At 50.8% G+C, this 24481-nt stretch overlaps 1 protein-coding gene across 1 annotated transcript in view; it reads left to right on the forward strand.

Moving 5' to 3' along the window:
• Positions 1–24481, forward strand: part of NUDT5 (nudix hydrolase 5) — a 33337-nt gene that overhangs the window by 4570 nt on the left and 4286 nt on the right. Inside the window, exons 2-9 of the mRNA XM_075345274.1 lie at positions 238–303; positions 1373–1440; positions 2423–2475; positions 2562–2669; positions 2991–3086; positions 15715–15816; positions 23088–23096; positions 23200–23253. Of these exons, the coding sequence (XP_075201389.1) occupies positions 241–303; positions 1373–1440; positions 2423–2475; positions 2562–2669; positions 2991–3086; positions 15715–15816; positions 23088–23096; positions 23200–23253 (553 nt within the window). The 5' untranslated portion in view covers positions 238–240. The remainder of the gene's footprint in view (positions 1–237; positions 304–1372; positions 1441–2422; positions 2476–2561; positions 2670–2990; positions 3087–15714; positions 15817–23087; positions 23097–23199; positions 23254–24481) is intronic.

A 24481-nucleotide genomic window follows, 5' to 3' on the forward strand; every position in this document is an offset into this window, starting at 1 on the left:
TGCCCATTCATGGTAACGATTAGGGGGACCTTGGCACTTGGGGTATGACCAATGACACGTGTGATATGTCTCTGTGATATGGCTGGCAGTGCTATGGCCGACGCTCCGGGTCTTCACTGATGTATGTGGCTATTGGCCGCTCCTGGTAAGAGGAGTGATGACTTAATCCAGTATGAGTATTTTCACACTGTAAACAGCATTTCAGAACACGTGTTAATGGCTTCTTTTGTCTTTTAGATAATGGATAACCAGAATTCAGACGGTCCTGCCGATATTAGAAAGGACACCATAATAAAAGAAGAGGTATATTCCTTCTAGTTGTACGTGCTGTCAGTGTACTTGAATTGGCAGGGGTCGTCTACTATTGTAACATCCCCTGCTAATTGGCCCAAATAAAAGGGGGGTGTATAGGAGTCTTAGCCGGATACACGCTTCCTGGTGTTATTTCTCCATACGTCACTGCAACCCATCAGGTGAACACTGCAGCCAATCAGTAACTGCTGGCCAACTGCAGCGTTCACATTTAATCTGAGCCAGAGGGATACATTACATATGACATGACTGTTACTTTACAGCTGTCAGTGAGCTCCTAGAGACTGATAGTGGGGGCCAGTGGGAAGGACCCGCTACTAGTACAAACTGAGTTTTCCCATGCTGGTAGCAGAGCGTGCGTTGACTCTGCAACATGGAAGAAGCGCAGGGGCACGGAGACAGATCCAACCATCTGATCAGCTTTAGAGCTGTAAAGCTTAGAGCCTGCAATCGGTGCACGTACCTTACCTAGGTAATTGGCCACTGTGATCCTGCAGGGTGGCCAGTAACCTCTGCAATGAGCTGTACAACACAGAATTGAAAAATCCGTCCCTCCTTGAGCATGGAGAGTATTTTTAATAAGGAGTAAATTACAAAGCTGATAGATTATATTTAGATTTTGCTGTCTAAATGATATATTTTGGAGGTCAATCGCTCTGCACCCCAGCCGATCAGCTGTTGAGGGGGTGCAGCACTTACCTTTTCCCTTGCTCGTTCTGTACAACGCTCCGCTTTGTGGTTGTGCTTGGTATTGCAGCTTTGTTTCAGCACTGTATAAAATGCATAGCAATTCAGATGAAACTGTGCACAGCAGAACCAGGAGTATACACTGGTGTCTGTCTGCAGTGCAATCCATGGCCAAAATGTGGCTTATTCTGTGATATTGGGGTATTACAAGTTATAGATGTCTCAAAAGGTAAAAAAGCTTGTAAGGTCTGTCCGTTACCTGAGCTATCGGCATGGACCGGTCTGTGAGAGCTGAGCAGCCTGGCTAAGTGTACGGGCTATAAGTGACACTATGGGCTAGGAGGACTCATGTATTTTGTCTTTATTTTGTCAGACGCTGGTGAAAGGTAAATGGGTGCAGCTTCAGGAAACCACTTACATTGACCAAGAAGGAAAAACCAGGTTTGTAGTGTTGTGTGCTTTTTTTTTTTTTTTTAATCCTATAAAGTAATAATTCTTTACAAGTACGTATTCATAGGGAACCTCATGGTAAGTAAGAAGCAGCTGAATGAATGAGGTCCTTACATTAAAATCATGTGTTTGCTATAGTTCCGGTATTCTGAGTCATTTATTATATATAGTTAAGGAAAAACAAGTTCATGCTCAGTTCAGTTTCTTCATGCCTTTCTCCAAGTCCGGGTGTTTTGCTACCGTTCTAGTTGGCTATACTAATCCTCATGCAAATGCCTAGACCTATAAATCGTAGTACATTATGGGGACCTGTCAATAAGTTTATGCTCCCATACCACAGGCAGCATGAATGTGAGCCTGACTGCACAAATACATTGACATTTCAGAGAGAACCTAGTTTGAAGAGCTCACCAGGGACTGGAGAACGACATGGCTAGTCTGGTGCAGTCACCAGCCATCTTCTCCCTGCTCTGTTCCAGGTAATTGACAGGTCTCTCCCATGTATAAAGACCTAGTGATGCACGGAAAAGATGGCTGGGGACAGCGCTGGACTAGTTTTGTCTCTCCCTATAAATCTCCAGCCAACTCTTCAAACTGTTTTTTCTGAAATGTAGGAATGTTTCAAAGAAAGAAGTACATGACTGCCATTTTGATTCATGCTGCCTGCGGTTTGGGCAGCATGAATCGAAAGACAGATTCTCATTAACCGAGATACTGTTGGGTTCTCCAATAGTGTTTGTCAGCAGTTCCACCACCATTCATAGTAATAATAGCTCGGACCCCATTATAAGTCAGTGAGGTTTGGGGCTCTGCTTCGGTTATGGACAAAAACTCACCAGGCCGATGTTAACTGAGCAGAACAGTAGAGGATTTATTTTATGGAGAAACAAGTATGTACAGTGCAGAAAGAGGAAGATATTTATAGAGAGAACAGATTTTATTCATCCTTTTATATCATTTTTTCATCCACCAGAACATGGGAAACTGTAAAACGAACCACACGAAGAGAAGGCAATGCAGTAGACGGTAAGCAGCAGCCATTTTATGGGGGATCTTTGGTGGGATGTAAATGATGCCATCATAAAGGGTGTTTTCCTCTTGTCACTGAATAGGTGTAGCAATAATTCCAGTCCTACAAAGAACTCTCCATTATGAATGTATGGTGCTCATCAAACAGTTCAGACCTCCTCTGGGATGCTACTGTCTGGAGTTCCCCGCAGGTATTGTTCCCACTATTGTATCATTTCTAGGAGTACCGTACAATGAATCTGACCTTCTGGAAAATTAAATAAGCTGGATAATGGCACAGTTGGGCAAAAAGTATAACATTTTTTATTGTATTTTTCTAGAATTTGTTGTGTCAGTTTCTTTGTTTTTAATGATGTAATGAAAGGGGGTAAAAGAAAAAAATATAATTTTCCCATAGCTTTATGCCTGTGGAGTATGAACTGTCTACCAGTACTTAAAATGATTATTGAGAGAAAAAAGTGTCCACCTATGGTATACATTCTTCTTTTAAGTTTATTGCAATCTTATTCTAGGTCTCATTGATGAAAATGAAACTGCGGAACAAGCAGCACTCCGAGAACTGGAAGAGGAAACTGGGTACAAAGGAGAAGTCATCGAGTGCTCCCCAGGTCAGGTAGTGCAAACTGAAGAAAAATGGCAGCACAATTTTATCATAAAAACTTAACTGCTTTATTATATCATATTAAAACAAAACAAAGTTCATCTAACCGGTCACAAAAGGATAGGAGATAATAGCAGCATGTCAGTATTGCTGAAGCACCGTCAGACATGATTCCATAGAAATTTATATAAATTGCCAGTTTAAGGCTCTAAAGTGAAAGTGTAGTTCAAGGGAAAATTCCCTGATACAGCATGTTTCTGATCGAGTACTATATATAGTAATATAATGCAAAGCTGCTGGTACATTTCACAGTACAAATGAAATACATGGTACACACAAAAAAATTGCCACATACGATCGCTGCTGCCCTGACGCACGTTTTGCCTGCCAGTTTCTTAAAGGGTTAAGGTCTGGTATTAATTGTTTGGCTTTATTTTAGTACAATAGCTTGCCATGTACCACCTCCCAAACTATTTATATGCACATGTAGGTCTTTCAAAGACTAGTTCAGAAATATTTTTACGTGGCCAGTCCGTTCCTCCATTACTGAGAAATCAGCATTTTAATTTATATGTATACATATTTATATAGTATACATATTTATATGTATATGAGGCCGTAGAACTGAAGCATCTGTCACTCCAGCTCTATTCCCTGCCCAGTATTGTCTTCTGCTTGACTGATTGCTCCTTTGACTGGAGATAGCACTATCAAGCAGGAGGCTGCTGCACTGGGCAGGGAATAGAGCTGGAGGCTTCAAATTTACAAATAGTTCCACAGCATCATTATAGTGTCAATTCAAGCCCTGATTTCTCAACAGTAGAGCAAACTTGCCATATATATATATATTATATTGGACATAATGGAGGTTAAAGGGAATGTGTTAGCATTTTTCTTTGTCGCTCCATTGGGAGACCCAGACAATTAGGTGTATAGCTTCTGCCTCCGGAGGCCACACAAAGTATTACACTTAAAAGTGTAAACCCCTCCCCTCTGCCTATACACCCCCCCGTGCATCACGGGCTCCTCAGTTTTTATGCTTTGTGTTAGAGGAGACAACAGCATGTCGTCCGCAAAAAGCAAGGGTGCCAAGGCACAGGCTTATTTCTTTGTCGCTCTATTGGGAGACCCAGACAATTGGGGTGTATAGGCTATGCCTCCGGAGGCCGCACAAAGTATTACACTCAAAAGTGTTAAGCCCCTCCCCTTCTGCCTATACACCCCCCGTGCTCCCACGGGCTGCTCAGTTTTTTTGCTTTGTGCGAAGGAGGCAGACCTGCACACATAGCTCCACAGATTGGTCAGCAGCAGCTGCTGACCATGTCGGATGGAAGAAAAGTGGGCCCATATAGGGCCCCCAGCATGCTCCCTTCTCACCCCACTCTTGTCGGCGGTGTTGTTAAGGTTGAGGTATCCATTGCGGGTACGGAGGCTGGAGCCCACATGCTGTTTTCCTTCCCCATCCCCCTCAGGGCTCTGGGCGAAGTGGGATCCTATCGGTCTCCAGGCACTGAGACCGTGCTTCATCCACAACTCCTGTGGAGCCTGCTGGATAGGAGCCGGGTACCGTTCAGGGACATGGCCCTACTACTTGAAGGTACTCTGTATCCCTGTGGGGACCGCGCACGGCAACACCTCAGCTTTGCTGGGTGTGCTAGTGCACCGGGGACCGGGGCGCTGACCGGGTTAAACTGCCATTACACACTCAGCGTCGCTGAGTGTGTTTATATGTAGGGGCTACCGCGCTAACCGCCGCTGCCATGGGAAACTGCGGCGCGGCTGGGACTTGTAGTTCGCCGGGGACTTCGGCGCCGGCCGCGCTTTTACGGCGGCCACGCTTATACTCGAGTCCCCGGCTTTCTTGCGGCCTAGTTTCCTTTTTCTCCCGCCCTCAGCCCTGACAGGCAGGGGAAGGGCGGGACGCTGCACGGAACGAGCAGCACTGAGGGCTGGAGTATGATTTGCATACTCCACCCCCCTCACTGTGCACAGTGTGAGCACCAGTTCCCGCACTTTCTCGGCCACGCCCACGGCTCCCTCCTCTCGTCAGGACGCCGCAGCCATTCCTGTCAGCTCCTCCGACGCTGCAGAGAGGGACAAACCCTGGGAGACCCAGACACGGTCTCTGGTGGCCTCACAACCGCTTTAGGCGGGTGGTAAGCAGCACCTGTTGGTGCTAGCCCCATGGTGCTGTAGTGTATTGATACATTATTTGTGTATAGTATATTCTTTACACTGTATGAGCACAGTTCATTCTGGCTATATACCCTATTGTGTTGCTCAGGGAAAACAATAGCATGGCGCCCACAAAAGGCAGGGGTGCCAAAACACAGGCTTATTATGCTGCCTGCGCCGCTTGTACGACCCAGCTGCCGGCAGGTTCCACTGACCCTCATTGTGTGCAATGTTCGGCCCCTGTGGCACTTCTTCAGCCAGAGCCTCTGCTAAGAGGGGCCCAGGGGGAGCCACCTGTTGACGCTGTTCAGGTGACGGGGACGGAGTTTGCAAAACTCTCTGAGACTATGGCTAAGATACTAGAAGCCTTGCAGTCCAGGCCGGTATCTCAGCAAAGGGACTCTGTTGAATCATTGTTCCCTGGCCCCCCTCAGTTGGACCAACAATGTCCTCCCGGGGTATCTCATACATCCCAGGCTGAGGGTTCTGACTTAGACCCCAGTCCCAGACCGACTAAGCGGGCTCGCTTAGAATTTCCCTCGACATCATATTGTTCAGGGTCTCAGCGGGGGGAATCTCTGGTTGATGATGCGGAGACAGCTGATCAGGATTCTGATCCTGAGGGCGCTCTCAATCTTAATACTCCAGACGGGGACGCCATAGTGAACGATCTTATTGCATCCATCAATCAAATGCTGGATATTTCTCCCTCAGCTCCTCCGGCGGAGGAGTCAGCTTCTCAGCAGGAGAAATTCCGTTTCAGGTTCCCCAAGCGGACACAGAGTATGTTTCTAGACCACTCTGATTTCAGAGAGGCAGTCCAGAATCACCATGCTTGTCCAGATAAGCGTTTTTCGAAGCGCCTTAAGGATACACGTTATCCTTTTCCCCCTGACGTGGTTAAAGGTTGGACTCAGTGTCCCAAAGTGGATCCTCCAATCTCCAGACTGGCGGCTAGATCCATACTTGCAGTGGAAGATGGGGCCTCGCTCAAAGATGCCACTGACAGGCAGATGGAGCTCTGGTTGAAATCCATCTATGAAGCTATCGGAGCTTCTTTTGCCCCAGCATTCGCAGCCGTATGGGCGCTACAAGCTATCTCAGCAGGTCAAGCGCAAATTGAAGCAGCCACGTGCACGTCCGCGCCACAAGTGGCATCCATTACCACCCAGACCTCAGCATTTGCGTCTTACGCTATTAATGCTGTCCTGGACTCTGCGAGCCGTACGGCGGTTGCGGCCGCCAATTCGGTGGTACTCCGCAGGGCCTTGTGGCTACGGGAATGGAAGGCAGATTCTGCTTCCAAAAAGCGCTTAACCAGTTTGCCAATTTCTGGCGACAGGCTGTTTGGCGAGCGTTTGGATGAAATCATCAAACAATCCAAGGGAAAGGATACATCCTTACCCCAGCCCAAACAGAACATACCCCAACAGAGGAGAGGGCAGTTGAGGTTTCGGTCCTTTCGGGGCGCGGGCAGGTCCCAATTCTCCTCGTCCAAAAGGTCTCAGAAAGAACAAAGGAACTCTGATGCATGGCGGTCTAAGTCACGTCCTAAAAAGACCACCGGAGGCGCCGCTAACAAGGCGGCTTCCTCATGACTTTCGACCTCCTCTAGCAGCATCCTCGGTCGGTGGCAGGCTCTCCCGCTTTTGCGACACCTGGCTGCCACAAATAAAAGACCGCTGGGTGAGAGACATTCTGTCTCACGGTTACAAGATAGAGTTCACCTCTCGTCCCCCGACTCGATTCTTCAGGTCATCCCCGCCTCCAGAGCGAGCCGAGGCTCTTCTGCAGGCGCTGCGCACTCTGAAGGCAGAAGGAGTGGTGATCCCTGTTCCTCTCCAGCAACAGAGCCACGGTTTTTACTCCAACTTGTTTGTGGTCCCAAAGAAGTACGGGTCTTTCCGCCCGGTCCTGGACCTGAAACTGCTCAACAAACACGTAAAAACCAGACGGTTCAGGATGGAATCCCTCCGCTCCGTCATCGCCTCAATGTCCCAAGGAGATTTCCTTGCATCGATCGATATCAAAGATGCTTATCTCCACGTACCGATTGCTCCAGAACACCAGCGCTTCTTGCGCTTCGCCATAGGAAACGAACACCTGCAATTCGTGGCACTGCCGTTCGGCATGGCAACAGCCCCACGGGTTTTTACCAAGGTTATGGCTACTGTAGTAGCGCTCCTACACTCGCAGGGTCACTCGGTGATCCCGTACTTGGACGATCTGCTGATCAAGGCACCCTCTCAAGAGGCATGCCAACGCAGCCTCGACGCTACCCTGGAGACTCTCCAGGGTTTCGGGTGGATCATCAATTTTCCAAAGTCAAATCTGACACCGGCCCAATCGCTGACATATCTTGGCATGGAGTTTCATACCCTCTCAGCGATAGTGAAGCTTCCGCTGATCAAGCAGCAGTCACTACAGAAAGGGGTACAATCTCTCCTTCAAGGCCAGTCACACCCCTTGAGGCGCCTCATGCACTTCCTGGGGAAGATGGTGGCAGCAATGGAGGCAGTCCCTTTCGCGCAGTTTCACCTGCGTCCCCTTCAATGGGACATCCTACGCAAATGGGACAGGAAGCCGACGTCCCTCGACAGGACCGTCTCCCTCTCTCAGGCGACCAAAGCTTCCCTTCGGTGGTGGCTTCTTCCCACTTCATTATCGAAGGGGAAATCCTTCCTACCCCCATCCTGGGAAGTAGTCACGACGGACGCGAGTCTGTCAGGGTGGGGAGCGGTTTTTCTCCACCACAGGGCTCAGGGTACGTGGACCCAGCAAGAGTCCTCGCTTCAGATCAATGTTCTGGAAATACGGGCAGTGTATCTTGCCCTGAAAGCGTTCCAGCAGTGGCTGAAGGGCAAGCAGATCCGAATTCAGTCGGACAATTCCACAGCGGTGGCATACATCAACCACCAAGGCGGCACACGCAGCCGGCAAGCCTTCCAGGAAGTCCGGCGGATTTTGATGTGGGTGGAAGCCACGGCCTCCACCATATCCGCAGTTCACATCCCAGGCGTGGAAAACTGGGAAGCAGATTATCTCAGTCGCCAGGGCATGGACGCAGGGGAATGGTCCCTTCACCCGGACGTGTTTCAGGAGATCTGTTGCCGCTGGGGGGTGCCGGACGTCGACCTCATGGCGTCCCGGCACAACAACAAGGTACCGACGTTCATGGCACGGTCTCAAGATCCCAGAGCTCTGGCGGCAGACGCCTTAGTTCAGGATTGGTCGCAGTTTCAGCTCCCTTATGTGTTTCCTCCGCTGGCACTGTTGCCCAGAGTGTTACGCAAGATCAGGGCCGACTGCCGCCGCGTCATCCTCGTCGCTCCAGACTGGCCGAGGCGGTCGTGGTACCCGGATCTGTGGCATCTCACGGTCGGCCAACCGTGGGCACTACCAGACCGACCAGACTTGCTATCTCAAGGGCCGTTTTTCCATCTGAATTCTGCGGCCCTCAACCTGACTGTGTGGCCATTGAGTCCTGGATCCTAGCGTCTTCAGGGTTATCTCAAGACGTCATTGCCACTATGAGACAGGCTAGGAAACCAACGTCCGCCAAGATCTATCACAGGACGTGGAAAATTTTTCTGTCGTGGTGCTCTGCTCAGGGTTTTTCTCCCTGGCCATTTGCATTACCTACTTTTCTGTCCTTCCTTCAATCTGGACTGGAAAAGGGTTTGTCGCTCGGCTCCCTTAAGGGACAAGTCTCAGCGCTCTGTGTTTTTCCAGAAGCGCCTAGCCAGACTTCCACAGGTACGCACGTTCCTGCAGGGGGTTTGTCACATAGTTCCACCTTACAAGCGGCCGTTAGAACCCTGGGATCTAAACAGGGTGCTGATGGTTCTTCAGAAACCACCATTCGAGCCAATGAGAGATATTTCCCTCTCACGACTTTCGCAGAAAGTGGTTTTTCTAGTAGCAGTCACTTCTCTTCGGAGAGTGTCTGAGCTAGCAGCGTTGTCGTGCAAAGCCCCTTTCCTGGTGTTTCACCAGGACAAGGTGGTTCTACGTCCGGTTCCGGAATTTCTCCCTAAGGTGGTATCCCCCTTTCATCTCAATCAGGATATCTCCTTACCTTCTTTTTATCCTCATCCAGTTCACCAATGTGAAAAGGATTTGCACTTGTTAGATTTGGTGAGAGCACTCAGACTCTACATTTCTCGTACGGCGCCCCTGCGCCGTTCGGATGCACTCTTTGTCCTTGTCGCTGGCCAGCGTAAAGGGTCACAGGCTTCCAAATCAACCCTGGCTCGGTGGATCAAGTAGCCAATTATCGAAGCTTACCGTTCGGCTGGGCTTCCGGTTCCCTCAGGGCTGAAGGCCCATTCTACCAGAGCCGTGGGCGCATCCTGGGCTTTGAGGCACCAGGCTACGGCTCAGCAGGTGTGTCAGGCGGCTACCTGGTCGAGCCTGCACACTTTCACGAAGCACTATCAGGTGCATACCTATGCTTCGGCGGATGCCAGCCTAGGTAGACGAGTCCTTCAGGCGGCGGTTGCCCACCTGTAGGAAAGGGCCGTTTTACGGCTCTCTTACGAGGTATTATTTTACCCACCCAGGGACTGCTTTTGGACGTCCCAATTGTCTGGGTCTCCCAATAGAGCGACAAAGAAGAAGGGAATTTTGTTTACTTACCGTAAATTCCTTTTCTTCTAGCTCTAATTGGGAGACCCAGCACCCGCCCCTGTTTTTTTGTGTACACATGTTGTTCATGTTGAATGGTTTCAGTTCTCCGATATTCCTTCGGATTGAAGTTACTTTAAACCAGTTTATAATTCTTTTTCCTCCTTCTTGCTTTTGCACCAAAACTGAGCAGCCCGTGGGAGCACGGGGGGTGTATAGGCAGAAGGGGAGGGGCTTAACACTTTTGAGTGTAATACTTTGTGCGGCCTCCGGAGGCATAGCCTATACACCCCAATTGTCTGGGTCTCCCAATTAGAGCTAGAAGAAAAGGAATTTACGGTAAGTAAACAAAATTCCCTTCTTTGCAACCTGTACCTCATGTGCGGCTATGCTACCTGCAGGTTCCACCTACCCTCATTGTGTGCAATGCTCGGCCCCTGTGACACTCACTCAGCCGGAGCCTCAGCCACTGGTGGGACCCTCGGCCCAGGTGGAACCACCTGCTGCCACTGTCCAGGTGACAGGGACAGAGTTTGCAGTGTTGGCTGACAAACTTTCTGAGTCAATTTCTCAATCCATGGCTCAGTCTATGGATAGATGGTCTGCTAAGATACTAGAAGCTTTGCAGTCCAGACCGGTAACACAGGCCCCAGGCACTGTTGAATCATTGCCCTCAGACCCCCCTCGGTCGGCGCAGCAAAGTGCTCCTGGGGCGACTCATAGGTCCCACGGTGAGGACTCCGACACGGACCGCAGTCCCAGACCGGCTAAGCGGCCTCGCTGGGAGGTTCCCTCGACTTCATCACACTGCTCAGGGTCTCAGCATGAGGACTCTCTGGAGGATGAAGCGGAGGTGGCAGATCAGGGCTCTGATCCTGACGCCGCTCTCAACCTTGATACACCTGAAGGGGACACCATAGTAAACGACCTTATAGCGTCCATCAATCAGGTGTTAGAACTTTCTCCTCCAACTCCTCCGATTGAGGAGTCAGCTTCTCAGCAGGAGAAATTCCAATTTAGGTTTCCCAAACGTACACGGAGTGCGTTTCTTGATCACTCCAACTGCAGAGATACAGTCCAGAAACACCGAGCTTTTCCGGATAAGCGCTTTACTAAGCGCCTTAATGACACACGTTACCCCTTCCCCCCTGACGTAGTTAAGGGTTGGGCTCAGTGTCCCAAGGTGGATCCTCCAGTCTCTAGACTGGCGGCTAGATCCATAATTGCAGTGGCAGATGGTTCATCGCTCAAGGATGCCACTGACAGGCAGATAGAGCTCCTGATGAAATCCATCTATGAAGCTATAGGCGCGTCTTTTGCTCCGGCATTCGCAGCCGTATGGGCACTCCAAGCTATAGCAGCTTGTCAGGCTGAGATTAATGCAGTCACACGTGCCTCTACTTCGCAGGTTGTGTCTTTAACCTCTCAGGCGTCGGCTTTTGCGTCCTACGCCATGAATGCTGTCCTGGACTCTGCGAGCCGTACGGCGGTAGCATCCGCCAATTCAGTGGCAGTCCGCAGGGCCATGTGGCTACGTGAATGGAAGGCAGACTCTGCTTCCAAGAAGTTCTTAACCGGTTTGCCATTTTCTGGCGACCGCCTGTTTGGCGAGCAATTGGATGAAATCATTAAACAATCCAAGGGAAAGGACTCGTCCTTACCCCAGTCCAAACCAAACAGACCTCAACAACGGAAGATACAATCGAGGTTTCGGTCCTTTCGGCCCTCAGCCAGGTCTCAATTCTCCTCGTCCAACAGGCCACAGAAGGGCCAGAGGAACTCTGATTCATGGCGGTCTAAGTCACGTCCTAAAAAGACCGCCGGAGGAACCGCTCCCAAAGCGGCCTCCTCATGACTTTCGGCCTCCCCAAACCGCATCCTCGGTCGGTGGCAGGCTCTCCCGCTTTTGCGACGCCTGGTTGCCACATGTCCAAGACCGATGGGTGAGAGACATTCTGTCTCACGGTTACAGGATAGAGCTCAGCTCTCGTCCTCCGACTCGTTTCTTCAGAACATCTCCGCCCCCCGAGCGAGCCGATGCTCTTCTTCAGGCGGTGAGCACTCTGAAGGCAGAAGGAGTGGTGATCCCTGTTCCCCCTCAGGAATGGGGTCACGGTTTTTACTCCAACTTGTTTGTGGTGCCAAAAAAGGACGGATCTTTCCGTCCCGTTCTGGACCTCAAACTGCTCAACAGACACGTGAAAACCAGGCGGTTCCGGATGGAATCTCTCCGCTCCGTCATCGCCTCGATGTCCCAAGGAGACTTCCTAGCATCAATCGACATCAGGGATGCTTATCTCCACGTGGCGATTGCACCAGAGCATCAGCGCTTCCTGCGTTTCGCCATCGGGGACGAACACCTTCAGTTCGTGGCACTGCCTTTCGGCCTGGCGACAGCCCCACGGGTCTTCACCAAGGTCATGGCAACAGTGGTAGCAGTCCTACACTCTCAGGGACACTCGGTGATCCCTTACTTAGACGATCTTCTAGTCAAGGCCCCCTCTCGGGTGGCATGCCAACACAGCCTGAGCATTGCTCTGGAGACTCTCCAGAGATTCGGGTGGATCATCAATTTCCCAAAGTCAAAATTGACACCGACCCAATCGCTGACATATCTCGGGATGGAGTTTCATACTCTCTCTGCGATAGTGAAACTTCCGCTGGACAAACAGCGTTCACTACAGACAGGGGTGCAATCTCTCCTTCGAGCCCAGTCGCACCCCTTGAGGCGCCTCATGCACTTCCTAGGGAAGATGGTGGCAGCAATGGAGGCAGTTCCATTTGCGCAGTTTCATCTGCGTCCACTTCAATGGGACATTCTCCGCAAATGGGACAGGAGGTCGACGTCCCTCAACAGGAACGTCTCCCTTTCTCGGGCAGCCAAGGCCTCACTTCAGTGGTGGCTTCTTCCCACTTCTTTGTCGAAGGGGAAATCATTCCTGCCCCCATCCTGGGCTGTGGTCACGACGGACGCGAGTCTGTCAGGGTGGGGAGCGGTCTTCCTCCACCACAGGGCTCAGGGTACCTGGACTCAGCCAGAGTCCTCCCTTCAGATCAATGTTCTGGAGATAAGGGCAGTGTATCTAGCCCTAAAGGCGTTCCAGCCGTGGCTGGAAGGCAGGCAGATCCGAATTCAGTCGGACAACGCCACGGCGGTGGCATACATCAACCACCAAGGCGGCACACGCAGTCGTCAAGCCTTCCAAGAAGTTCGGCGGATTCTGCTGTGGGTGGAAGCCACAGCCTCCACCATCTCCGCAGTTCACATCCCGGGCGTAGAAAACTGGGAAGCAGACTTTCTCAGTCGCCAGGGCATGGACGCAGGGGAATGGTCTCTTCACCCGGACGTGTTTCAAGAGGTCTGTTGCCGCTGGGGAACGCCGGACGTCGACCTAATGGCGTCCCGGCACAACAACAAGGTCCCGGCATTCATGGCACGGTCTCAAGATCACAGAGCTCTGGCGGCAGACGCATTAGTTCAGGATTGGTCGCAGTTTCGACTGCCTTATGTATTTCCTCCTCTGGCACTGCTGCCCAGAGTGTTAAGCAAGATCAGGTCCGACTGCCGCCGCGCCATCCTCATCGCCCCAGACTGGCCGAGGAGGTCGTGGTACCCGGATCTGTGGCATCTCACGGTGGGTCAACCGTGGGCACTACCAGACCGACCAGACTTGCTGTCTCAAGGGCCATTTTTCCATCTGAATTCTGCGGCCCTCAACCTGACTGTGTGGCCATTGAGTCCTGGATCCTAGCGTCTTCAGGGTTAATCTCAAGAGGTCATTGCCACTATGAGACAGGCCAGGAAACCAACGTCCGCCAAGATCTACCACAGGACGTGGAGGATCTGGTGCTCTGATCAGGGTTTTACTCCCTGGCCATTTGCCTTGCCCACTTTTCTGTCCTTCCTTCAATCCGGAATGGAAAAGGGTTTGTCTCTCGGCTCTCTTAAAGGACAAGTCTCGGCGCTCTCCGTGTTTTTTCAAAAGCGTCTAGCCAGGCTTCCGCAGGTACGCACGTTCCTGCAGGGGGTTTGCCACATAGTCCCTCCTTACAAGCGTCCGCTAGAACCCTGGGATCTGAACAGGGTGCTAACGGCTCTTCAGAAACCACCTTTCGAGCCAATGAGGGATGTTTCTCTTTCACGCCTTTCGCAGAAGGTGGTCTTCCTAGTGGCAGTCACATCACTTCGGAGAGTGTCTGAGCTAGCTGCACTGTCATGCAAAGCCCCCTTCCTGGTGTTTCACCAGGATAAGGTGGTTCTGCGTCCGGTTCCGGAATTTCTCCCTAAGGTGGTATCCCCTTTTCATCTCAATCAGGATATCTCCTTACCTTCTTTTTGTCCTAATCCAGTTCACCAATGTGAAAAGGATTTGCACTTGTTAGATCTTGTGAGAGCACTCAGACTCTACATTTCTCGTACGGCGCCCCTGCGCCGCTCGGATGCACTCTTTGTCCTTGTCGCTGGCCAGCGTAAAGGGTCGCAGGCTTCCAAGTCAACCTTGGCTCGGTGGATCAAGGAACCGATTCTTGAAGCCTACCGTTCTTCTGGGCTTCCGGTTCCTTCAGGACTGAAAGCCCATTCTACCAGAGCCGTGGGTGCGTCCTGGGCATTGCGGCACCAGGCTACGGCTCAGCAGGTGTGTCAGGCGGCTACCTGGTCGAGTCTGCACACTTTCACGAAGCACTATCAGGTGCATACCTACGCTTCGGCAGATGCCAGCCTAGGTAGGCGAGTCCTTCAGGCGGCGGTTGCCCACCTGTAGGAAGGAGCCGTTTTACGGCTCTTTTACCGAGGTATTCTTTTACCCACCCAGGGACTGCTTTTGGACGTCCCAATTGTCTGGGTCTCCCAATGGAGCGACAAAGAAGAAGGGAATTTTGTTTATTTACCGTAAATTCCTTTTCTTCTAGCTCCTATTGGGAGACCCAGCACCCGCCCCTGTTCCCTTCGGGCTGTTGTTCTTTTGTGTACACATGTTGTTCATGTTGAATTGTTCTTGGTTTTCAGTTCTCCGAACATCCTTCGGATTGAATTTACCTTAGACCAATTTATAAGTTTTCTCCTTCCTGCTTTTGCACCAAAACTGAGGAGCCCGTGATCCACGGGAGGGTGTATAGGCAGAGGGGAGGGGTTACACTTTTTAAAGTGTAATACTTTGTGTGGCCTCCGGAGGCAGAAGCTATACACCCAATTGTCTGGGTCTCCCAATAGGAGCTAGAAGAAAAGGAATTTACGGTAAGTAAACAAAATTCCCTTCTTTTCCTTTTTAATCTGAGATCACCATAATATAAGGTACAAGACTGAATCAAGCGATGTGTCACTTAGACTGTATGCTGTAGTTTCAGGATAATTCTTCTTATATCAGCAGAAAATGATCATTATTATTGACTGGATATAGCTCATGTGAGGAGATTTTATTTCTCCCTGTGTTTGCGTGGGTTTCCTCTGGATTCTCCAGTTTCCTCCCAACTCCAAAGACCTACTAATAAATTTAGATTGTGATCCCCAATGGGGAAAGTGATCATCACATCTGTAAAGCTCTGTGGAGGTAATAGCGGTCTATAACTGAGTAAAATAAATATGCTAGGCTAATCTGTGTAACCAAACCCCACCACTGATTGTTTTCCGGAACGTTACCTGGCGTTTCCCGATACTTGAAATTGCGCGGATCCAAACTTTTACAGTTTGGATTCGCCCATCACTACTGCTGACAGATTCCCAATAACAAATACAATGTGTGTGAAGTCTAAGTAGTAAATTATGCACATATACATCATATAATTTGCATATCTTTAGTTTTATTTCAAACAGTTCTATTCTTTTTATTTTTTAGTGTCTTGTTTAGATCCAGGACTGTCAAACTGCACGACATACGTTGTAACTGTCCACATTAATGGGGATGATTCTATGAACGTCAAACCGAAACCCAAACTTGGTGAGTAAATAATCTTAGTTATTCTGTGATCATAAGTTTCTATAAACACATACTGTTATGATTCAGGGACCGAGGAGGATCAAAAAATGCGGAAACCCAAAAGGTAACAGAGTGGCTTGAACCTTTACGGACTGCAGACCTAATCCTGACACACAACTAGAAGTAGCCGTGGGACGAGCCTACGATGACCTAGTCGCCTCGACAAGAACTAAATATTCTTACAGATAGAAATATAAGAAAGCTAATCTGCCTCGGAGCAATCCCCCAAAGATATAGATAGGCCCCCCCCCACATGTAAAGACTACGGTGATATAGGAAAAGACAATACAAAGCTAGAAAAACAGATTCAGCAAAGGTGAGGCCCAAACTATCTTTATATGAAAGGATAGGAAGGAGCACTGTCTGCAGTCGTAAAAACCCTAATAAATACCAGCACGCCTGATATAGAAAAACCCTGAGGCCACACGGCCTCTCCCCCACTATATCGGCACTCTGATGTTACTGGGATCCAAAAACACTAATGTAGATGAGGGACTGAATTTAATACCAAGCATGACAAAACAAATTGCAGAATCATGGAGCTAAGTATACAAACACTCCCAGCAGGGAATGATCCAATTCCACCAAGAACTCAACACAGACAAAATAAGAATCAAGCTTTCTCTATCGTTTCATTGGGGGACACAGGACCATGGGTTATGCTGCTGTCACTAGGAGGCTGACACTAAGTAAACATAAAAAAGTTAGCTCCTCCCTAGCAGCATACACCCCGAGTCGGAGGCGGGCTCAGATCAGTTTTTAGCTTAGTGTCGTAGGAGGCTGATGTGGGCCGTCTCGGCCCCCCTCAGCCATGTATTTTTTGCGCTTTTTTCTTTTATTCGGCGCCGCTCATCGCTCTCATACCTGTCGTCTTCTTCTCTGCAGGTATTCGCTTCACTCATTCTCCGCAGCCCCGTGGGTACCGCTCCCCAGGGTCGCAGGGGCTTGAGACTTCGGGGCCCTCTCCCCCGCCCGTCCCCGTGGTACCACTCCCGGGGGTGCGCGTGTGGGCAGGTTGTTTTGTGGGCACCCCTGATTCGCCCTGAGGTATCACCCCAAAGGGCGTACAGGGGAGTACAGCAGGGATGGATCCTCCGCAGCGTGTGTGTGATAGATGGGGCCCTGTCACGCTGCATTCTCCTGGAAGGGGCTGTCTACCCCCATCATGATGTCCACTACCCTGCCTTCAGCACGCTCTCCCCCGGAGCCTTCCTGGACGAGCAGCGCTGTTCACAGGCAGGGAGCCCTGCCTGCACCGCATCCATCGCTGAGCCGGCGCCGCCGATTGCAGGTAGGACCGACTTCCCTGCTCTTTCCCCCGGCCCTCTCCATAAATTTAGTCCCCGGGCTCGGCCTAGTCGCTCCTGCGTCCTAGCCACGCCCCCCTGCAGCGCTATTGGCCGCCGGTCGTCTCCCTCTGTACCTCCCACTGCTCTGCCTCCTGGCTGATGGTGGGGGCTGTAAATCCTCCTGGTTTTTTCGCGCCGGAATCCTGCTCCTCGCCCAGCCTCCTCCAGCGTCCCCTCGCCATTTTAGCCTGCCTCTGGTCTCCTGAGGCTGCAGCGCGCCGGCGTTCTGATTTTTCTGGCCAGCTCATTCCTGGACTCCACTTCTGGACTGGTGGGCAGCACGCAGGACCTGGGTAAGCTCTGCTCCTAAGGAGTAGCCCTCACTAGGTAGCATTCTCTGAGTTTAGGGACGAGTTAACCCTCTCCTGTCTCCTTCCTAGCAGCCACCAGGGAGAGTACCTGTTTGCACCATGCCTAAGGCTAAGCCCACCCAATCCAAGCAGGCCCCCTTTGCACTATTTTTTGCATGCTCCTCCTGCAGCTCCAAATTTTCCCTGGGTCAGGACGCCCCACTATGCTCCGTCTGTTCTACAGACGCGCAGCCTCCGCAGAACTCCGCGGCCAACGTTTATGATACCGCAGACGCCACAGCGCCATATGCTGCAGGGCCCTGCGTCCCGCCCCCCCCCCCCGACTGGCTAGCGTCCCTGTCCCAGTCCGTAGATTCCCTCTCTGAGGCTTCTCGGACCATCGCGCAAGCTCTACGCCTGCTGCCGACGCTCGCCCAGATTCCCGCAGACCCGGCGCAATTGCCTCCGGAGCAGGTGAGCCCCGTTGCAGGGTCCTCCTCTGCTGCTCAGAAACGGACCCGCCAGGTCTCGTCCTCAGACTCTTCCCAGGTTTCACCTTCATCCCCAGGTCCAGACCGTCAGTCCTCCAGGGAGGCTTCTGACTGCTCCGAGGACGATTCCGATGCGGTACCCCTGCAGGACTCAGAGCAGGCGGCCGATATCCGGCACATGGTAAATAGCCTGATAGAAGCAATAAACCAGACCTTGAAGGTACAGGTGGACCCAGTCTCCTCCCAGAGCACCCAGATCTCCTTTAAGCGGGTGAAGCGGGCCCAGAACACATTCAGCGGACATCCAGAATTCGCTGAGTTACTGCGCAGCCACAGGCAACAGCCGGACAGGGTATTTACCAGCGGTAAGTCCATCGATTTGCATTATCCCTTTCCTGAGGGTCTTAGAAAGGATTGGGCAGGTTCCCCTGTGGTCGACCCCCCAATCTCCCGCCTGTCTTCTCACACAGTCCTTCCACTCACTAACGGTACGTCTCTCAAAGACCCTACGGACCGTACTATTGACAGGTTGGCCCGTTCCGCCTTCGAGGCAGCGGGCTCATCCCTCTCTCCGGCCTTCGCCTCGGTTTGGGTTGCGAAGGCCCTGATGTCCTGGGCGGACACGCTACGCTGCGGTCTCCGCGCCATTCCTGCCAATCCGGACCTGGTTCCCATCGCCTCGCAGATTTCCCTCGCGGGTGAGTACTTGCTCAATGCAGCCCTGGCGTCTGCAAGTTGCACGACCCAGGCCGCCAGCAACAATGTGGCCATCCGTCGAGCCCTTTGGCTCCGGTCCTGGAACGCGGATGCGGCCTCTAAGAAGTCACTAACTTCCCTGCCCTTCCTAGGGGAGCGTCTCTTCGGAGATAGGCTGGACCAGCTGATCTCCGATGCAACGGGAGGAAAGAGTACATCTCTCCCCCAATTGCGTCCCAAGCGCTTCCAGAATCGGCGCCCCACCGCTCGTTTCCGGCCCTTTCGCAGCTTCAGCTCCAATCCCCAGCCGCGGAAAAGCCGCTCTCCTCCGAGAGACAGGAAGACCCCGTCATTCAAGACCAATCCCGCCTGGCGTTCACGCCCCCGCCAGTCCACGAGATCCTCTTCCGGTTACCGCCGTCGTTCATCCAAGTGACTCGCGGTCGGCGCGCAACAGCGCCAGACTTGTGGGAGGGCGTCTGTCTCGTTTTCAGCATGTGTGGATCCCCCTGACCGCCGATGCCTGGGTCAGAGAGATCATCACATCAAGCTACAAAATAGAATTCGAGGCAAAGCCACCGAGACGTTTTTTCCTATCTCGCCCTCCCGAGTCTACCGCGCGGGCTCGCGCGTTCTTTCACTCCATAGACTCCCTCCTCCGAACCGGAGTCGTGGTACCAGTCCCTCCCGCAGAGCGTTTCAAGGGGTTCTATTCCAACCTTTTCGTGGTCCCCAAAAAGGACGGCTCTGTCCGTCCCGTCCTCGACCTAAAGCTTCTGAACAGGTCGGTGAGACCTCGGCCGTTTCGAATGGAGTCACTCCGGTCAGTCATCGCGTCCATGGAGGTAGGCGAATTCCTGGCATCGCTGGATATTCAAGACGCCTATCTTCACGTCCCGATAGCCACCTCTCACCAACAGTTCCTCCGCTTTGCGATAGCGGAAGATCACTTCCAGTTCACGGCTCTTCCCTTCGGCCTCGCATCCGCACCCAGGGTCTTTACGAAGATCATGGCTGCTGCCATGTCCGTCCTGCATGCCAGGGGTGTCATGGTCATCCCGTACTTGGACGATATGTTGATAAAGGGCTCTTCCTTCGAGGACTGTCGTCTTGGGGTTCAGGTCACGATCGACACCCTTTCACGGTTAGGGTGGCTGATAAATCGGAAGAAGTCCTCTATGATCCCGGCCCGTCGGATCACCTTTTTAGGCATGGTATTCGATACCATCCAAGGGCGAGTTTTCCTCACACAGGAGAAGATCTCCTCCCTACAACGAGGACTCCGCGCTCTCCGGCGTCAGCGCCAAGTGTCCATCAGGTTCGGCATGCGAGTCCTCGGTCGTATGGTGGCGGCGATGGAAGCGGTACCCTTTGCACAGTTCCATCTCCGACCCCTCCAGCTGGCCTTGCTGAAGAAGTGGGACAGATCTCCCTTTTCTCTGGACCGCAGGTTTCATCTTTCGCCGGAGACCCGCCACTCCCTCCGTTGGTGGCTCAATCAGCGCAACCTCGCATCAGGGAGGTCTTTCCTCCCGCTCCACTGGAAGATAGTGACCACCGACGCCAGTCTCCAGGGCTGGGGAGCAGTGTTTCGACATCACGCAGCGCAGGGCCGATGGTCACCGAGAGAGAGTTGCCTCCAGATCAACATTTTGGAGATAAGAGCCATCCGGCTAGCCTTGCAGCAGTTTCGGCACCTCGTACAGGGTTGCCCGGTCAGGATCCAGTCGGACAATGCGACGGCGGTGGCGTACATCAACCACCAAGGCGGCACAAGAAGTGTCGGGGCGATGCGAGAAGTCAAGAAGATCTTGCACTGGGCCGAGTGTCATCACTCCCTGATCTCAGCGGTACACATCCCAGGCGTGGACAATTGGGCGGCGGACTTCCTCAGCAGGGAAGGCCTCGCCTCCGGAGAATGGTCCCTCAACCGGGAAGTCTTCAACCAGATCTGCGACAGATGGGGAGTTCCGGACATGGACCTAATGGCCTCCCGGTTCAACCGTCAGGTTCCGCACTTTGTAGCACGGTGCCGCGACCGCTTGGCTTTAGGAGTCGACGCCCTCACCCTGTCATGGAGCCAGTTCAGTCTCCCGTACATCTTCCCTCCGCTCCCTCTAATTCCGAGGGTCCTCAAGAAGATCAAGGCGGAAGGGATACTGGTCATCCTAGTGGCTCCGGAGTGGCCCAGGCGAGCATGGTTCGCGGAACTAACTCAGCTCCTCGCAGACGCTCCGTGGCGCCTTCCAGACCGTCCAGATCTCCTGCAGCAGGGGCCTCTCTTCCATCAGAACTCACAGGTCCTAAATTTGACGGCCTGGCCATTGAATCCTGGGTTCTAGCTAAGGCTGGTTTTTCCTCAAGAGTGATTCAGACAATGATTAGGGCCAGGAAGCCATCTTCATCAAAGATTTACCACCGCACGTGGAAGGTTTTCTTCAGGTGGTGTGAAGAGCAGAATATTTCTTCTCCTCTCGCCTTCTCCCTTCCTTCCCTATTGGCATTCTTGCAGTCAGGCCTAGATGTGGGTCTCTCGCTCGCAACACTAAAGGGCCAGATATCGGCGTTATCAATCCTGTTTCAGAAGCCACTGGCCGCTCGTTCACAGGTTAAGACCTTCGTCCAGGGAGTTGCCCACCTGGCACCGCCGTACCGGCGGCCTCTAGAACCGTGGGACCTTAATCTAGTCCTAGGGTCACTTCAGGGCTCCCCATTCGAGCCCTTGCGAGAATCTTCCCTTTCTCACCTGTCATGGAAGGTGGTGTTTCTTGTTGCCATCACTTCTATTCGCAGGACGTCAGAGCTGGCAGCTCTCTCTTGTCGTTCCCCCTTTTTGATTTTTCACCAGGACAAAGCGGTTCTCCGGCCAGATCCCGCTTTTCTCCCAAAGGTGGTCTTCCCCGTTCCATCTTAACGAGGAAATCGTCCTTCCGTCCTTCTGTCCTGGCCCCTCTCACAGCTTGGAGAGGTCCTTGCACACCCTGGACCTAGTGCGTGCACTTAGAATTTATGTCTCCAGAACCGCGCCGTTCCGTAAGTCAGATGGTCTGTTTGTCCTCCCTTCTGGTCCCAAGAAGGGTGAATCGGCATCCAAGGCCACAATTGCCAGATGGATCCGTTCCGCCATATCAGAGGCCTATCGGATTCGGGACAAGTCTCCGCCGCGGGGGGTAAAGGCGCACTCTACCCGCGCAGTGGGAGCCTCTTGGGCGATTAGGCATCAGGCGTCGGCCGACCAGGTCTGCAAGGCCGCCACCTGGTCTAGCCTGCACACCTTTACTAGGTTCTACCAGGTTCACACCCAAGCATCGGCAGATGCTATTTTTGGGAGAAAGGTCTTGCAGGCAGCAGTTGCACACCTGTAATAGGGTGGCAGCATTCAATTATAGTGCAAGCCCGCCGAGGGAGGTTGTTGTTTTTTCTTCCTCTGCGGGTTTTTCGGTATTCCCACCCAGGGACTGCTTTTGGACGTCCCATGGTCCTGTGTCCCCCAATGAAACGATAGAGAAAGTAGGATTTTTGTGTACTCACCGTAAAATCTCTTTCTCTGAGTCTTCATTGGGGGACACAGCACCCACCCTGCTTGGTTTTTTGGTTGATTCAATTGCATTTGCCGGCTATTTTTTCAGTGGTCTTATGTTCATAGACCTCTTGTTTGCACGGCTGCATTGTTTTAGTTACAACTTGTGTTTATGTATGGTGATTCTGGTACTCCTCCTACTGCTTGTGCACCAACTGATCTGAGCCCGCCTCCGGCTCGGGGTGTATGCTGCTAGGGAGGAGCTAACTTTTTTATGTTTACTTAGTGTCAGCCTCCTAGTGACAGCAGCATAACCCATGGTCCTGTGTCCCCCAATGAAGACTCAGAGAAAGAGATTTTACGGTGAGTACACAAAAATCCTACTTTAGTATCAAAGCAGAAAAAACAAGAAAGTGGAAACAATAAGCAGAGGTACAAAAATTCCTTATCCTTATCTGAGAGGAGTTCTGGTAGTGAGCAGGGCTAGTTTCAGAATGTCCTTCACACAAAGGATATCCATTGAGCACCAGCAAGTAACAGGAGAAAACTGCTCAGTTATATAGTCCAATCTGAAATACCTGTTTGCCAGTCCTCCACAGGTGTGTGGCTTTCATTCCACAAATCAACTGCATCGCCAGCACTGACCACAAGAGGGAGCCCCAAACTGGAAAACGTATTCACAACATTTTTTTTTTCTTTTTCTTTCTGTAGATTCTATAAGGTTTTTGTTTTTTACTATTTACATAATGCTGACCTTTTTGTATTTATGGGGTTGTATTCATGATGTTTTTCTCTTAATATGAAGCCTACCTTTATATTGTTTAATGACAATTTTCATTTATCCTTTTTCTTTTTTTTTTTCTTCTCTTTTCTCCCCACATATTAGCGGAAGGAGGTATGTGACAATAATATCCACATAGCGTTTAAGATGTTTTTTTCCATACATTTTCTGTTTAAATCTAAAATATTTGATACTTTTCTTTTTTTTTTTTTGGTAGAATTTACAGAGACTATACTGATGCCTAAAATAGAATTTCGAAAGCGAATTGATGGTACGTATGTATATGGTAACAAGCTTATTGCATGGTAAATTGCCCTTGGTTTTTTTTTGTATTAGGTTTTGTAGGCTGATTTAAAGCACATTTTCTAATTAAGGAATTCACTTAATAATTTTACCATAGAGGTGTGTAACTATTGATCTACTTATTATTTTATCATGTACTGCTCCTGCAGTGAAGGAAATAATTATTTGATCCCTTGCTGATTTTGTAAGTTTGCCCACTGACAAAGACATGAACAGTCTATAATTGTCAATTTTAAGATTTTTTTTTTTTTGATTTTCAAGAAAACAGAGAGCACTTAACAAAACAGCTTATGAAGTGCCAACATTGACATATACACTTGAGTAAGTGCCTATAACTTGGAAGAGAGAAACAGGAGAAGGGAGAAAAAGACGTAGCAACTAAAAAGTGAGAGAGCGAGAGAATCGCCCGCTCGGGCAGATCCAAAAAGTTGTTAGAACTCAGAGCACGCGAATCCACCACTCCAGAGGAACAGTCTATAATTTTAAGAGTAGGTTAATTTTAACTGAGAGATAGAATATCCAAAATAAAATACAGAAAATCATTGTATAAATTTATTTGCATTTTATAGAGAGAAATAAGTATTTGATCCCTCTGGCAAACAAGACTTAATACTTGTTGGCAAGCACAGCAGTCAGACTTTTTTTGTAGCTCAGGAGGAATTTTGGTCCACTCCTCTTTGCAGATCATCTCTAAATCATTAAGATTTTGAGGCTGTTGCTTGGCAACTCGAATCTTCAGCTCCCTCCATAAGTTTTCTATGGATTTAAGGTCTGGTGACTGGCATGGCCACTCCATGACCTTAATGTGCTTCTTTTTGAGCCACTCATTTGTTACCTTGGCTGTATGTATTAGGTGATTGTCGTGCTGGAAGACCTAGCCATGACCCATTTTTAATGTCCTGATGGAGGGAAGGAGGTTGTCACTCAAAATTTTACGTTACATGGCTCCATCCATTGTCCCATTGATGCGGTGAAGTAGTCATGTGCCCTTAGCAAAGAAACACCCCCAAAACATAATGTTTCCACTTCCATGCTTGACAGTGCCGACGGTGGTCATAGGCAGAATATCTCTTCCTCCAAACATGATGAGTTGAGTTAATGCCAAAGAGTTTAATTTGTGTCTCATCTGACCACAGCACCATCTCCCAATCACTCTCAAAAGCATCCAGGTGGTCATTGGCAAACTTCAGAGGGGC

The sequence above is a fragment of the Anomaloglossus baeobatrachus genome, chromosome 4 (assembly GCF_048569485.1).
Source record: "Anomaloglossus baeobatrachus isolate aAnoBae1 chromosome 4, aAnoBae1.hap1, whole genome shotgun sequence".
Lineage (NCBI taxonomy): Eukaryota > Metazoa > Chordata > Amphibia > Anura > Aromobatidae > Anomaloglossus > Anomaloglossus baeobatrachus.